This window comes from Anopheles gambiae, chromosome X, assembly GCF_943734735.2.
Source record: "Anopheles gambiae chromosome X, idAnoGambNW_F1_1, whole genome shotgun sequence".
Lineage (NCBI taxonomy): Eukaryota > Metazoa > Arthropoda > Insecta > Diptera > Culicidae > Anopheles > Anopheles gambiae.
The window spans coordinates 19,126,780-19,143,392 of NC_064600.1; the positions used below are offsets into that span (position 1 = coordinate 19,126,780).

General features: G+C 44.4%; 2 protein-coding genes across 2 annotated transcripts; both read left to right on the top strand.

The window, feature by feature from the left end:
- The first annotated feature begins 51 nt into the window (after positions 1-51).
- LOC5666830 (bis(5'-adenosyl)-triphosphatase ENPP4) lies at positions 52-7,797 on the top strand. The gene is made up of 6 exons (XM_061643473.1): positions 52-285; positions 415-735; positions 937-1,503; positions 1,606-2,287; positions 5,348-5,647; positions 5,733-7,797. Exons 3-6 carry the CDS (start codon positions 1,099-1,101, stop codon positions 5,939-5,941), a joined length of 1,596 nt encoding a protein of 531 aa, XP_061499457.1. The 5' UTR covers positions 52-285; positions 415-735; positions 937-1,098; the 3' UTR covers positions 5,942-7,797.
- A 1,711-nt stretch (positions 7,798-9,508) lies between these two features.
- Positions 9,509-14,086, top strand: LOC1270480 (vacuolar protein sorting-associated protein 18 homolog). Its single transcript, XM_560205.5, has 3 exons — positions 9,509-11,030; positions 11,104-12,604; positions 12,703-14,086. The coding sequence occupies exons 1-3, from the start codon at positions 9,726-9,728 to the stop codon at positions 12,969-12,971; spliced, it is 3,075 nt and encodes a 1,024-aa protein (XP_560205.5). The 5' UTR covers positions 9,509-9,725; the 3' UTR covers positions 12,972-14,086.
- Positions 14,087-16,613: the final 2,527 nt, after the last annotated feature.

Sequence of the window (16,613 nt, forward strand, 5' to 3'; positions counted from 1 at the left end):
CTCTTTCACATTCGCCCTACTGTGTGTTGTGCGCGCGCACTTGTGTGTGAATGTGTGTTTGTGTGTGCATTACTTCTTCGACAGCAACAACGCGACCAGAAGAAACAGGTGCATTACCGCGAAAACACACACACGATCAAGGTGGAATGTATAATGAGGTGTAGTTATAGCGCTTTTGGCGATCCCCCCCTGGGCTCCGATTTTGACAGATGGTTTTCCGCTTGTATATGTATTGATGGATTGTTTACGTTTTGCATGGTCAATATTTGGTGGAGATCAATTTGGGTGAATATTTTAGTTTATTAGAACACAGTCCGTGATTTAAAATGGATTTTTATCTTCGAGAACTTGAAGCGTTCGCCAAACGCGGAAAACTAACTGTCAGTTTTCTTCGTCGATTCTTCTTCCACCTAGCTGTCAAAACGGGCATATAACTTGACCTGATATCTTTACGGTCCTTGCACACGATACAATTTCACCCTTTCAACGGCTGCAATCAACCTTGTGTACATCGCGCAACCCTTCCCCCTTGGTGAAGTTGTGAGTAAATCGGGCGCATCAATCAAAAACCGTCGTCAGCCCTTCGACGGCACATGTGGAAAAGGGCAAAATCATGTCCGCGTAGAGACTCTGTCTGTCAGCTGTGATTGTAGAGTACGAGGAGAGGAGGGTTGAGTGAGCGAGGAACGGGATTGTGCAGGTGTGCTACGGATCAGGGTCGGAGCAGAGAAACGGGTAAGCGATGGTTTGACCTACTCTACCACAGCAAAGGAAGAGGATTGGAAGGGGGGACTGGAACATAATTGTCCATTTCCCAACCCTGCTAGCCTCCTGAAGGTTATGCAAGTGTGTGCATGCGGATGGGAGCTTTAGAAGAAGTAGAAGGAGGTGTTGGTGATGGTACGTGCTAAGAACGCAAGTGTTTCTTTGTTTTAGGATTACAGCAACAGTCGCAGCGAGTGGAAAACAAAGCGAAAAAACAACAACAACAACCTCGAAAACGCTACGGCGAAAACGAAGCAACACAAACGAATCTGAAAACACACAGCTACACACACACACGTACACGCACGCACACATCCATCCGTAGAGTAGACCATGACCACCACGGTTGTGGTGCTGGAGGTGGTGCAACTGGTGTTGCTGCTGCTTCTGCCCGGGAAAGCGAGCTCCGGCGGGACGGTGGCGGGATCAGCCGCTGCTAGCGGGTCGGCACAGTCGCCGCCCGTCCTAATCGTCGTATCGTACGACGGCTTCCGCACGGAGTATCTGCAGCGCAACAGTTCCGCCTACATCAACGAGCTGCGCCGTAACGGCACGACCAGCACGCATCTGCGGAACGTCTTCCCCACGAAAACCTTCCCGAACCATCACAGCATTGCGACCGGCGTCTACCCAAACGTGCACGGCGTGATGGCGAACGGACTGTACGATGCGGTCCAGGGGCCGCTCAACTACTCGTACGAGTTGTTTCACTTCAATCCGGAGCTGCTACCGATATGGGTGAGTTGAGTGCGATGTTCCCGGGCAGCAATGAAAACAAAAAAGGTTGAACTCCATATAACGATCATCTCTCTCTCTCTCTCTCTTTCTCTCTCTCCGTAGGCGCTCAATCAGTATGCCGGAGGATATAGTGGGTGCATGATGTGGCCCGGATCCGACTTTGGGTACGGTTCGCGCAACCTCACCTGCAGTCACACGCAACCGTTCAATCTGTCCATCCCGTGGACCGACCGGCTCGACACGGTGTTCCGGTGGATACGGGACGCGGATCGGCCCGCCAACTTGATCATGCTCTACATCGAGGAGCCGGACTACTACGGCCACATTTACGGTCCCGAGTCGGACCGGATCGAGCAGCTGGTGGTGAAGCTGAACGATTTCACCCGCCAGCTGCACGCGCGAATCGCCGAGCAGCGGCTAGCGGAGCGCGTTAACGTGGTGCACCTAAGCGACCACGGCATGGAGTCGGTGATGCCGAAAAACTTCATCAACCTGACCTCGCTGGTGTCGGCCGAGCTGCGGTACGATACGTATGGCTCCACGCCGGTACTGCAGATCGTGCCGAAGGTCGAGCAGGACCGGTCGGAGCTGTACCGGCAGCTGCGGCGGGCGGCCGATGCGGACGGCCGGTTCGAGGTGTACATGGTGGAGAATCTGCCCGCCCGGTGGCAGTACAACAACACGCGCCGCACCGGCCCCATTACGGCAGTGGCGCAACACGGGTACGGGTTCGACGATATGTGGCGCACGGTCGAGTACTATCGGAAGCACTTTGGCGTCGAAGGTAGGTAGCTGTGTGCCTGTGTTGTTCCAGTAACGCTCGCTGGGGCCTCGGGTTTTCTTGAAAGTCTGACCCTGGGTCAAAGGATTAGTTCAATTTTTTTTCAACCGCAGCTCAGCGTATTGTATTACCGTCTGGCAAGGTTATGCCCCCTATCGGCAGGAAACCTTACGAGGTGTCTGAAACGGCGAATACTGGTTATAGCGTTTCGTGAAAATTAATTTAAAAGTTGCAATAATTTACTCAACACCCTTAGTGCCGTGGCCAGAGGCGGATTTATCCATCTCGGGGCCCTTAGCGGGAGATCTAAATCGGGGACCCTAGTTTCCTTAGTGCCCAAGTCCCCAAAGTGTATCAATATCAACAAGCAATACACTATTCGCATTTTTCAATAACATCTTTTTACGAATACAAAATACATAATCCTGAATTCGTTAGGGATTAATTTTCTTCTGTCCTTTTTATGGCGATTATTACATCATTTTAATGGTATCCATAGTCTGCGTGTAATTAGGCTTACATATTTTGCATATGTTAACGATGTCCATCATCGTTGTTTCCGGTAGTGCCAATTTATCAAAATTATATTCGAAAACAAATACACATTTGATCGCCTTTCTAAGCTAAGAGTCTTACGTTTTCGAACCCAAGTAAACAAAGTGAAGATTGTTTTGAATTTTGTTCAACTATAAGTAAACATTTAACGTCCAACTGAAATACTGATGCCTTTCTGAACATTATTCAAATGCTACTGAATATTTGCTTTCTATAATATTAACGTACGTTTATATCATCCAGGTTCGTTTATTTTGTTTATAACAGTAAAATTAAAAAACCTCGTAAGGTGCAAATGAAGGCACAACCAAACGTCTAAACTCCGTACAGCAAACGGATCAACTTAGGCGTTTCACTTGTTAGTTTCGATTGAACGAAATTCAGATAGGCATCAGCAATTCAGTTGGACGTCAAATGTTTACTTACAGTTGGGCAAAATTCAAAAGCAGCTTAACATTGTTTATTTGAGCTCGAAAATGGTGTATATAGAAATAAATCAAGCAATGAAATGATAAACTGTCGTTATTAACACACTCCAGACTTTCCAAATTTCGGTACTGATCGAGTTGGTCTACCTTGTTTTAGTTGCCCTGACCTTGGCCAATTTGACCACTATACTTTTCTCTTCTTCTATTTGGCGTTACGTCCTACGCGGACATGCCGGCCTATATAGGCTTTCGAGACTTAATTCATTACCACGCTACCGGATATAACTAATCCTTGCAACGGGGGGACGGGTTCATCTCAGGCTTGAATCAATGACGGGCATGTTATTTAGTCGTTCGAGTTGACGACTGTACCACGAGATCGCCCCGACCACTGTAACAACCTGACAAATCTAGTACACCCACTCTAGAGGCATGTTTGGAAAATATAACAAGAAATCCAAATTTTAATCATTTATACTTTTGTACAAATACAATAATAAGATTTTGCAATTCATTTATTTGTTCAATCATGTATATGAGAGGTGAAAGCCACTGAACAAAGTTTGTGTGATTTCCTTTTTCACAGATACATAAAAATTGCCTGAAATCCAAGTGTCCGACAATAAATATCCTGTACTTGCGTATTTGTCGTCCTTGCCATCGAGAACATTGACAAAGTTCTTTAAAAATTACATTAAACAACCCAGGATTTTATTCTTGTTTTATTGTCATGTGAGCTTTTATATATAATATTATATAAAAGAGTGCAAAAGTATGTCAGGTTTGTTTAGGCCTTCAAAAATTATCGCCAAAGTTCGTAACAACTTTTGATTGCTATCAACGTTATCAACACATAAAATACACGGACTTGTTTGAATGTACTACTTACAGGCAGATTGAGTTTTCCGTTTATATTTGCAATTTAAAAAAAAACATCGCTTATAAAGGCGGACTAACATGTGCAGGTTTAGCTTGGACCCCCTTTAGGTGGGGGCGCTACGCGACCGCTCAGTCCGCTTGTAGGAAAATACGCCTCTAAAATACGGCATGGCTATATTATATGATAGTCAGTAATGCTCCCTGAAAGGCCACGGCTATCATATATGATAGCCAGAGAATATTGTTTATAAATCTTAATTTCTGATAAAAGATGAGGTATTGAAAAAACATTGAAATGGTAAAATAAAAATTGAAACTAACAATTCCTTTGATGAATATATTTTAGCCACATATATTCTAGTTATATTGTGAATTTTCAAAATGGTTTGTCCCCCATCCAAATGTAATGGAAACAAATTTGGTCTGGCACTGTAAGCGTCAGCGGGGTCCTAACGGAAGAGAATCTGATCATGGGTTAGGACTAGTGTAAATTTTCATAAATCTTTCGTTGAAATTCATTCATATGAATCTTCAGTAATGCATGATTTGAATCTCGAGTCGAATCTTCAAAGATTCATGAATTTCTAAAGATTCACAAATCTTCTAAGATTCATGAATCTTCAAAGTTTCATGAACTTCTAAATATTCCAAGGATTCATGAATCTCATATCCCATGTCTCCAGGGATTTATAAATCTTTAGAGATGTATGTTTTTCAAAATATTGAATTTACCCAATCCCACCTAAAACTTTCCCGTTGGGGGTTCAAACCTTGCATGGACCGTCTCTCCGTGCAAAATAAACTATCCGGCTGCGTAGTATTACCAAGAAGTCTCGAGAGCATGACCCCGTAGATTGTTACGCCAAGAAGAAGAATAATAAAAAGCTCAAGCTCTATGAAAGTTTAGAGATTTATTAATCCCTTGAGATTCATTAATCTGTCGAGATATAAGAATAATTTGAGATTCATGAATCTTTTAAGATTCATGAATATTTTCAATCAAGATTCATTGTTCTTCAATTGATCATTCCAAAAATTCATTCTGATCCATGAATCTGAATCAAATTTACCCAACACTAGTTAGGACCCGTTGTCCGCCAGGGACAAAATTCTATATTACGTCTTAGTAGAACCTTCCTGCCCTTAAGAGATGTGAAAAAAATAATAGTTAACCCGTTTTGCTCGAATGGTTCCCACACAGTGACACCCGATACGCAGTATGGCATGCACGGGTACGATAATGCGCAGCTCGCCATGAACTCCATCTTCTTCTCGTACGGTCCAGCGATACGGGAGCAGCTGACGGTGGAACCGTTCGATACGGTTGATCTGTACTATCTGTTCTGCGAGATACTAAACCTCGCGCCGCCGAACTATCTGGCTGGGAACGTGAACCACATTCAGCACATACTACGCAATGGTTCGCGTGACGACGACGACGACAATGATCCGAACGGCGGGGGTTCGTCGGATGCGACGACACGTGCGGAAACTATTGCCGGTTAGTATTGGGTTAGGCTGGTACAAACACCGCAACACGGAGATCAAATGTTTATTGTTGTTTTTCAATCTTTTATGTTTTGCAGTAATTTTCGCGGGCAGTCTTATTGCGTCGTTTGCAATCGTAAGCGTGTTTGCGCTCGGCGTCATCTACCAGCGGCGGCGGCGCGAACACATGGTGCCCCCGTACCTGTACGAGGAGACGGAAACGTTCATCGACGATGGGAACAAGATGCTGCACACCAGCACCACCAACTCGTCGATCAATGGGGACGTTGTGTCAGTGGACGTTTGAAACCCGTGGCCCGTCTCCGTTTGTCTGTCACGATGGTGAGGGAACGGGAGGTGCCTAGGAAGGTTTGGAACAATGTTGTGTTTGTTTCTGAAACATTCCGCTAAAGAAGGTATTAGCAGAGCGGAGCCAGCGAACAAATCAAGTCGAAACTGGGCGGAGGAGAAAATTGATAAGAAAGAGAGGGAGGAATGTTGCCTTTGTTCTCCCACGGTGGAGTACAACATGGTTCCGGCGTACGAATCAACTTCCTCTGGAGCGTCGTGCTGCAGCGGGGAGTCCAGTATGAAGAACAATGTAATTAAGCATTACAGTTGAATTTGCAGTGAATTGAACACATTCGTAGAAAGGGTGTCCGGATTGGGATTTGAAGTTTGAACACACCTACACACCTAACAGCATATTGTACATAAACATACAGTCTATATCTATATACAATTGGGGGTGGCAGAGTCGGATTCACCAGAAGTGATCTTTTGATACTTCAACGCCGGTCTCTGTGGAACCGTTTTTTGAACGTTGCTAGATCAGGACTTTGAAACTATTTGGGACAACAAAGAACACTACTACATAAAGGGGCGCAACAAGTCAGTCGATTTGAATTACTCCGAGTGGCCATACACACGCCATAGGTCACAGCAGTCGTCGGCAGTTAGTCAAAATATTCTGTGCGAAACTACAGGAAGTAGAAGGTGTACATGTGCGGTTTTAATTTATGAATTTTAATACTACTTAAAGAGGAGGGTGGACCCTATGCTGTGCCGCACAGCTGCAAACGCCAATCGAGAACAAAATTTGCTGGTGTGATAAGAGATTAGTAATACTTGAAAAGACATTGGGAAAGCAGACAGTAGTGAAATACTTTTCAATAAGGTGAAATAGGCGCGTGCGAGGGGAGGAGGGAAGGGGATGAGATACATATTATATTAGGGTCTAAGAATGTAAAAGGTTTTAGAGGAGCCGCGCCATGACGGTCCATCAATTTGTAGAAAACTTTTGTTTGTCTTTAACCATCCAGTATCCCTTCCCTTGTCCTCCTCTATTCCACCTGGTCGAGGTGTCTCTACTGAACTTACTTCGTCAGCAGACAACGAAACCAACCGAATTATTGTTGAGCATCGCCGGAGACATACCCGACAGCTTTAAGGAAATGTATCGTTTTTTCTTTAAACAAACAAAAACAAGGGTTAAAGCTATCTCTATTGTGATATTTTTCTAATTGCGACTGTGTACAGAATGAATGGTAGATGGTTTCCTGGCTAATATAGCGATGTGTCCACATGAACAAAAAAACTACATACACACTTAAACATGCTCTTTGCACATGTGTGGATGGGTCAGATAGACGTGCGCCAGATTTGTAGGTTTTTTACCCTCTCGCCATGGCCAAACCAAGCTGTACAGGAGAAGAAGGAACGTTAACACGCAAGAGTGAGAATCGAACATGGGCGATAAAAGTAGAAATGGAGTTACGATTAGTGAAATAACTGGAAATAATCATGCGCGCCTAGGTGGAGAATAGAAGCAGATACAAGCAGACAGATAAAGAGGGACAGAGATACACACACACACACACACACACACACACACACACACACACACACACACACACACACACACACACACCAGATATACTACACAATGTGAATGCCAAAGCCATATCTAGTAGGAGTTACTATGTAGAGAAGAGTTGCAATCGGGAAGCAAATGGTCGCTGTCCCACACTTCCCGCGGGTAAAAGGGGCAGAACAGTGGTGAAGCAGTTCTTTTACACCTTTTATTGTTTACCTCTACTTTCAACCCTCAGCTGATGCGATACAGTTTTATGGAAATAAAATTTTAGAAAGAACAGAAAAGAACACACACACTGTTGACGCACTGTCGTTGCCGTCCGTCCGTGTCATTTATGTTGTACATTTGGATATTTACACATTAGTAATTAGTGTTTGTTGAGCATATTTGTTTGAATAGTTTATAGAGGCTTTGGCTCCAACGGAGTTCTTTCGTCTATATTTGTTGAGCATACATTTAATCACATTTATCATTTTTATTCGACAACCCGTATTTTTCACGAGCTTGTTTTTTTCGCACGTTTTCGGTTAAGACAAGAATGATTTGCACATTTAATCTTTAACTCTAAGACCGGATACCCGGGCATGATTTTAATGTTCAAACTGATATCACTGATATTTTTATTGAAAAATGGTAGCCACTCAATTTTTCCACGTATCTTTCGGAAATTTTATTTAAATTTAATAATTTAATTTTATATTAAGGGCGCATGATGAACTTATTTTCCAAAAATTCCTATAAATTTTTATTATGTTTTTATACCCCTTATCTCAACGACCGGCATACTCGGAAATCCCACACATTTTGTATGGCAAATGATAGCTTTTAAATTTGAAATTTTAATAACTTTTTATGTAATGAATATTAAAATTTCTAATTTGGTTTAAAGACAAAGGCACTAGTCCTATTTAGTTTTTTGAAGAAATGGGAATTTTAGAGCTTCATTTATTTATTTTTTAAATATTTTGTAATATGCTAGTTCATTTGGCCTGGTTACATGGCTTACGCAATTTAATTTCCAAGTTCTCCTTTACTGTAAAAAGTAATCCGAAAACAATGATCTCGAAACTAAATTAAAATTAGGTACTTAAGACGACCCCTTAAGAGACCTAAAACCAAAACCAGGCCCATACTGGTCCTTACAGCAAAACATCACCTTTTGTGGTTCATGAACTGCACATGACCTAATGCCGGTCCAGCAACCAATACTAAACCCAAAACGGTCCTGGAACCAATACTGTTTATACCGGCCCAAGAACTGATCCTGAACCCATACTGGTCCTGGAACCGATCTTGAACCCATACCCATCTAGAAACAGCTCCCGATTTCATTTATTTCACTGAACCTGGAATACCTGGAACTGTTGCGGATTGGGATTCGGAACGATACTTGATCCGGGTCTGAACCGATATAATTCCAGTTCCAGTTGACAAACCATATCAGGTATTAAATATGCAGCGTAGGAATAACGTAGATACTATCGTAGGAAATAGCGTAGGAAATTTAGTAGAATTTGTATAATGATTTATTTATTTCTTTTATAATAATATAAAATAATATACAAAAGCAATAAAAAAAATGAATTATTAATTGAAAATCATCTCAAAATTGATTGGAAAAAGGTACATTCAAAGTATTTCACATAGAACAACAGAAAAATCTTCCATTTAAAAGGCGAATTGCCAAACTTTAAAACAGTATTTAAAAAAGGCAACAAGATTTAAAAACTCCCATTTCTTCATTCAAGTAAATAAGACTAATGTCCGTACCTTTGTACAACTTATTATTCTCGATACAACGAAAGTTATTGAATTTTTAGTTTGAAAAAGAATAACTTCCCATACAACATGCATGAGGCACTCGGGTCGTAGAGATGAAGGTGTAAATTAGGTCATTGGGACTACGGTTAACGTATTTTTCAATGTGAATTTGAATTCGTTGCTGCAAGAAAATGAAATACATTGACATAGTTTTCAAGCAAACTCTTTCTTTATCATCTGTTGGGCTGTTGACAGGATTATTTGGGTATTTTGGGTTTTAGCTGTGAGCTGTCGCAGTTTTATCGACCGTTTTCCATATCGCGGCAGTGATTCACTTTCCACCCACTGCAAAGTGTAAGCAATCGTTGTTCCTTCGAAAAACCGAAAGCAGCTAGCTTGTGCCGAATCGCGCTTCCGCTTTGGCTAGACAGCGCCCCGGAGTGACGGTGTCGCGATGGCGTCCATGTTCGACCAGTACTCGAGCGACCTGATACGGGAAAGCTCCACCGATCCGGATGCTAGCGCCGAGCCGAAAACGTCCGGGTACGTGAGCGTGCGGACGCGGAAGGAGGTGCCCATCTTCACCAAGCAGAAGATGAACCTGAACCTGCCGTCCGGCATCCTCTTCCTCTCTGTGCAGAACGACTGGCTGATGATGCTGATGACCAACCTGACCGTGCTGCGCATGAACCTGAAGCAGCCGGACAAGTTCACCGAGGTGCCGATCGACAAGACGATCGGTGGGCTGCGTCCGTCGAGCATCTACGTCGATCCGCTCGGGGCGCACCTGTTCCTCACCTTTCTGCCCAAATCGCCCGGCTTCACGCCCGAGCTGCTCTACCTGCAGCGCAACAGCTTCAAGCCCAAGTTTGTGACGAAGCTGAAGGACCAGGAAATTACCGCGGTCGGGTTCAACCACGTAAACACGTCCGAGACGAGCACCGGGCCGATACTGCTCGGGACGGCCCACGGTGTGATCTGGGAGGCGGAGGTCGGGCTGGAAAGTGGCGACAAGCTGGTGCAGCAGAACGTGCGGCACGCGTTCGACGTGGGCAAGGGCGAGCCGCGCCCGATCACCGGGCTGGAGTTTTATCTCAAGACGGAGCAGAAAAGCCTGCACTGCATCGTGCTGGTGCTGACGGTGGACCGGCTGTACAAGTTCCACAACACGATCCGGTCGGGTGGCGGTTCGCTTGCCGGTTCGACAGCCACCGCAGCGCAGGAGCTGAAGCTCGGCGGCTACCTGCAGAAGGTGTTCGGCCCGTACCAGAACGTGGACGACCAGTTGCGCGACTTCGAGGAGCTGTCGGTGGGCGGCAGCAAGGGCACTGGCAGCGGCTCAGCCAGTGCCGGCAGCTGGCCGAAGCTGGTGTTCAACTACGAGGAGGACTTCCCGAAAAGCTTCGGCTGCCTGACGGAGCACGGCATCAACTATCAGGAGATCGATCCTGCCATCAACCAGGCCCAGTTTGTGGTGCAGAAGGAGCTGATCACGTACCCGGAGCCGCGGTACGTGCCGCCCGCCACCAACTCGCACAAGGTGGCGCCGCGCACCAACTGTCCGCTCTCGTTCATACTGACCGACTTTCACGCGCTGCTGCTGTACGCGGACCACGTCAGTGCGATCTCGCTGCTGGACTATCAAGTTGTGTACGAGGAGTACTTCGTCGAGCAGTACGGGCGGCTCATCAACATCGTGAAGGACGTCCGTTCGAACGTTACGTTCGTGTACAGCAACAAGCTGATCTTTCGCTACAAGGTAATGTAAGGGGTGCAGTTCGTTTGTGGAGCTTACGGCCGCATGCTAACGCTGTCGCCCTCCCCATTTGCAGATCGTGAACGAGCAGCGTAACGCCTGGCGGCTATACGCCGACCGGCAAAAATTCGAGCTCGCCCTGCAGTACTGCAACAAAAATCCGGCCCACCGGGACATTGTGCTGGTGAAGCAGGCGCAGTCGTACTTCTACGCCGGCGACTACCTGCAAGCGGCGGCCATCTTCTCCGAAACGCAGCTCAGCTTCGAGGAGGTGTGCCTGAAGTTTCTGCAGAAAAACAGCAACCAAGCGCTGCTGCTCTACCTGCGCAACCGGCTCGGGCAGCTGAAGCCGCACGAGAAAACGCAAATCACCATGCTGATCGTATGGATCGTGCAGCTCTTTCTGGTGGAGCTGTCCCACCAGCGCGGGTCGGGCGGGGGCGAAAAGGCGACGCGCGACCTGCAGAAGCAGTTCGAAGCGTTCATGGCTAGCCGGCCGGTGATGGCGTGCGTGCGCCGGAACCGGACCGCCATCTACGACCTGATGGCGTCGTACGGCGACACACACAATCTGACCGCGTTGACCACGATCAACCAGGACTACGAGTCGGTACTCCAGCAGTACATTAACCAGGGCCGGTACGAGGATGCGCTCGGGGTGCTCAGTGCCCAGAACCGGCCCGAGCTCGTCTACCAGTATGCGCCGATCGCGATGGAGGTGCTGCCGGCAGCCACGGTCAGCATGCTGATTGGGCAGGGGCACCGGCTCGATCCGGTTCGGCTGATGCCGGCGATGCTCTGTCTCGATACGCCGCAGCACGCGCACGAAACGGTGCGCTACCTCGAGTACTGCATCCATTCGCGGGGCTGCGTCGAGCCGGCCCTGCACAACTATCTCATCCAGCTGTACGGTGTGCACTTTCCCGAGCAGCTGCTCACGTTTCTCGAGTCGCAGGGCCGCGATACGACGATGGTGCATTACGATCCGCATTACGCGCTGCGGATCACGCTCCGGCACGATATCCGGCCGGCGAGCGTGTTCCTGCAATGCTTGCTCGAGATGTGGGTGCCGGCGGTGCGGCTAGCGCTGACCCTGGAGGATGCCGAGGCCGCCCGACAGCTCGCCCGCCAAACGGCCGCACAGCCAAGCGATCGGGTGCTGCGCAAGCGGCTCTGGCTACTGATCGCCGAGCACGAAATCAAAGGCACGCGGGACGAGGAAGTCCAGCGAGCGCTCGGCATACTGCAGGAGTGTGACCAGCTCCGGATCGAGGACCTGCTGCCCTACTTTTCCGACTTTCAGCGCATCGACCATTTCAAGGAGGCGATCTGCCGCTCGCTGAAGGAGTACAACGTGAAGATACAGGAGCAGCGACGCGACATGGAAGAGTCTGCCAAGTCCGCCAACCGGGTCCGGCAGGAGCTGCAAACCTTCCGCAGCCGATCAGTGACGGTCAGCGCACAGGAGCAGTGCACCGTCTGCGGCATCTATCTGATGCTGAAACCGTTCTTCGTCTTCCACTGCGGCCACAAGTTCCATGCAGACTGTCTCGAGCGCCAGGTGCTGCCGTACCTGAGTGAGTACGGCGGTGTGATTGCAAAGCTTCCGCTTTTTTATTGTTTTACTGTGAAAAGCACGATAAAATAAATGCTTACGATTTGGTTTTGATTTTAGGTCCTGAAATGTCGGATCGATTGACGATGCTGAAACAATCGCTCGCTACGGCCCAGCACGCGGTCGAGAGTGCTGCATCGGCTGGAGTAGGATCGGCTAACGCACTGGAGGCCGCCCCCGTAGCGCCCATCTCACACAAGGAAAAGCTCAAGAGCGAAATCGAGGCCATCATCTCGTCCGAATGTTTGTACTGTGGCAATCTAATGATCAATGCGCTCGACAAACCGTTCGTCGAAAACTGGCAGCAGGCCGATAGCGAATGGGACTAGGTGGCTTGCCCTACGCTGCAGGCGTTGACTTTGACTTTGCTGCGATGCCTAAGTTTCTATGCTGTTCGGACCACGCGCCATTCCATTCTGCAATATGTATAGGGACAGTGTACGCTTTATACCGCTCATAAGGAGCATTTAGATTTCTGAAATAGTTTATTTCGATTATTTACATTATCTTTTCACTTTTTTGATGTGTATAGCAAATTTAATTAAAGTTCAAAGTTCGGTTCGGTTTATTGTGAAGAAAAATGTATCACTCGATCAAACTCAAAGCGCTAGGCATGCGAGCAAAAGAGGCGTGCTGCCGGTAATGATTTTTGTATTATTGTACGATCCTTCCGGTTGAGCCGGTCTCGTAGTACAGTCATCAACTCGTACGACTGAACAACATGCCCGTCATGGGTTCAATCCCCAAATAGACCGCGCCGCCATACGTAGGACTGACTATCCTGCTATGGGGGAAATCAATTTGTCACTGAAAGCCAAGCCTACAAGTGGGCACAGGCAGGCCGTTTGACCGACATCGGTTGTTGAGCCAAAGAAGAAGAAGAAGTACGATCCTTCGAAAGGAATGCTGTAATGCAAATGGTATTAAACTGTTCATCTATCTATTCAATACATTTATCTATTGTTACAATTGCATGCATGCATTTCGTATTATCTTTTTTAATTATAATCTTTTGGTCTTTGGCAGATTGGTAACAAATCACGAAATGTTGTGTTTGTTAGCGGCAAAATAATGTAACCTTCATCTCTATAACCATCTACCCAATTATGTTTTAGTATGTATGTATGAGTTTGTTTTGCACTTTATGTTATTACTTTATTTTGATAATATTCAGATATTTACAGTGGAGCGCCGTTTATCCGGGTACCTTTTATCCGGCAGTCCGTTAATCCGTGCTGTTGAAAAATGACAGTTCAATACAAAGGTGACATTGCCAGGATATTTATGAGGAGGATATTTGAAACAGCGGTTATTCTTATAACATTGTCATAACAAAAAACATTATAAATCATGGCAAATTTCAAATATTCTCATTGGAAAAACATGAAGTTGATAAAAACTGGGTTATTTTTACTAAAAAATAAAATAATTTTTCAAAAATTAATCAGGAATTGGTGATAAAATATATCATTTGACTCATTATCCGTGTTAATCGCATATCCGGGTGAGGGTGAGTCCCGATGAGCCCGGATAATCGACGCTCCACTGTGCTTGGAATTTAAGGCATGCCTTGTTTCCTTTCAGATTAAAAAAATCAGAAGTTCGCATATTTTTAAAATTTGGGCTACCATTTTTTTAAATATCCCTTGGTTCTATAACCACCTACGCGGACTGGTTATACATTTGGTATGAAAGTTCAAACATCCATGAAATAAAACGCGTACGTCTTTGGCTGTGATTATCGTGTTGACTTCAAACTCTCTTTATGGGCGTCTCTTATATACCTATCTCTACGGACAACCGTCAATTTGACGGATGGATAAAAATACGTATTTTAAATACGTAAATACGTGTGTATAAGATTGGTTAAAATCATGAAAAATTATTTTATTAAAATTATGAATCGTTTAACATGTTTTGGTTTCCATAAAAAATTGTCTACACAATACTAATTTATTATAATAGTCGCTATTTAAGCAATACGGCAAAGCCGTCCCTACTGAATAAAAAAAAAAATAATAATAGTCGCTATTGTTGCACCGAACACATGAACCGATATCTTTGTGATGCCACATTTTGACCGATGCCTGTGGGAGTTTCGAAAAACGCGAGGAATAGGTTGATCTGTAATTCCGTTTGAGACCGCTTTATTGAAATAATTTATCAAGAATTTTTATGATAATAAGTGGTTTATAGTTCTCTTTCATTCCTACATTTACTTTTGTTGAAAAATGTAACAACTTAACTAAATACACTAAATGTACTCAATTCACCCATTCAATTTGACGAGTTCCGTACAGATAGGTATACCTATGTACCTATGTATCTGAAAATCTATGAAAGTTATGAAAATGATGAAGTGAAATCATGATAAATTTACGAAAAGTAAAAATCAAGATTAAACGATAGGTATTTTTAGTATTTCACTGCAAGTTTTAATTCTGTCAAAATGACGGGTTCCGTAAACCTAGTGGTAAACCTGTTTCTATGTATGTATTGTTTTCTTCTGTAATTCTATCCATTCCATTTTCCATGCCTGTTTTTTCCAAAATGTCAAATATATTCTAAATATTGTTAAATTATTCGTTTATCCTATTATCGTTCCTCAACTCATATTCAAACTGAATTAACTATATATATCGGAACACGTTTATACAATTAAAGAACACGTTTACGTGAAAAAAAAATACATAACACTCAACTTAAAAATAAATTCTATTTTCTATATATGTAATACATGTTTCTATCACTACAAATTTGAAGTCTATATGGTTGTGGCAAAATGTGTGATATATCCGTACGTGGTTATAGAAGAAAGGGATGGTAAATGTAAAAAAAATATTTTTGTTATACTCAATAGCTTTTCAATACTACTAAGTAGATATAATACGGCATATTTATTGAATGTTTTAAATCAATATGGCAGTTACAGCCAAAGATAAACACTTTTTATTCTGAGGGTGAGCAAACTCCCATACAAAATTTGGTCATACATTCGGGTAGGTGGTATGGACATTTTTCCACAAATAAATACACACCAGATGGCGCAGTTAGCTAACCGGTAAAAATTGGAACTTCACGGAAATCCAGGATTTTTTTAGGAGTATGTATATCTAACATGGTAAAACACATGAAATGTATCAACTTCGTCCGATTTATGTTGTTGTGTGTTACTTCTGTTGTTGGAGTAATAGAAAAAAGATTAAAGAATAAATACCACATTTTAACTTTGATAGCTGGGTTTAGATAAATTAAAAACTTTAAGATTATAGGTGTTAAACAGATTGAATCAGATTTGCAGGAACATAATTTGTGTATTATTCCTGAACGGCCTTGATGTTTATATGTGTTCAACTATGTAACACTTTGACACTTATTTCAAAATTATATGGGTCCTGCAGAAGTGTCCGTCGGGAAGGTTTATTGCGGTATTCTCAGCCAGAAAAATAGCACGATAATAATGAGCTAGGAAGCCAGCAGAGCAGTGAGACTTTTTTCTGGGCCTTCCGCAACCTCGGGCCCATAAGCGGCTGCTTAGTTTGTATAGTGGTTGATCTGCGCTGCGGATATCATGTAAGGAAGGTATGTTAAAATTCTTCTTCTTCTTTGGCTCAACAACCGTTGTCGGTCAAAAGGCCTGCCTGTACCACTAGTGGGCTTTGGCTTTCAGTGACTAATTGATTTCCCCCCATAGCAGGATAGCCAATCCTACGTATGGCGGCACGGTCTATTTGGGGATTGAACCCATGACGGGCATGTTGTTCAGTCGTACGAGTTGACGACTGTACTACGAGACCGGCTTAGATGTTAAAATACAGAGGATAATTTTAGCAATATTTATTAAACCTTGGATGGAAATCTCCGAATTTCAGTTACTCAAGTATATGCATCTAAAAAATTGCTTTAAAACTACCGGTTTTCGGTTGATGATCTTTTTTGTGCATCGATCTATTAAAAAAAATTGGAAAAAA

Excerpts from the sequence above, each read along its gene's own strand:
- LOC5666830 (XM_061643473.1), top strand. The coding sequence starts at position 1,099 with ATGACCACCACGGTTGTGGTGCTGGAGGTGGTGCAACTGGTGTTGCTG. Across the intron at positions 2,288-5,347 it reads GAAGCACTTTGGCGTCGAAG|TGACACCCGATACGCAGTAT; the intron begins GTAGGTAGCTGT and ends GTTCCCACACAG. Across the intron at positions 5,648-5,732 it reads ACGTGCGGAAACTATTGCCG|TAATTTTCGCGGGCAGTCTT; the intron begins GTTAGTATTGGG and ends TATGTTTTGCAG.
- LOC1270480 (XM_560205.5), top strand. The coding sequence starts at position 9,726 with ATGGCGTCCATGTTCGACCAGTACTCGAGCGACCTGATACGGGAAAGC. Across the intron at positions 11,031-11,103 it reads AGCTGATCTTTCGCTACAAG|ATCGTGAACGAGCAGCGTAA; the intron begins GTAATGTAAGGG and ends CCCCATTTGCAG. Across the intron at positions 12,605-12,702 it reads CCAGGTGCTGCCGTACCTGA|GTCCTGAAATGTCGGATCGA; the intron begins GTGAGTACGGCG and ends TTTTGATTTTAG.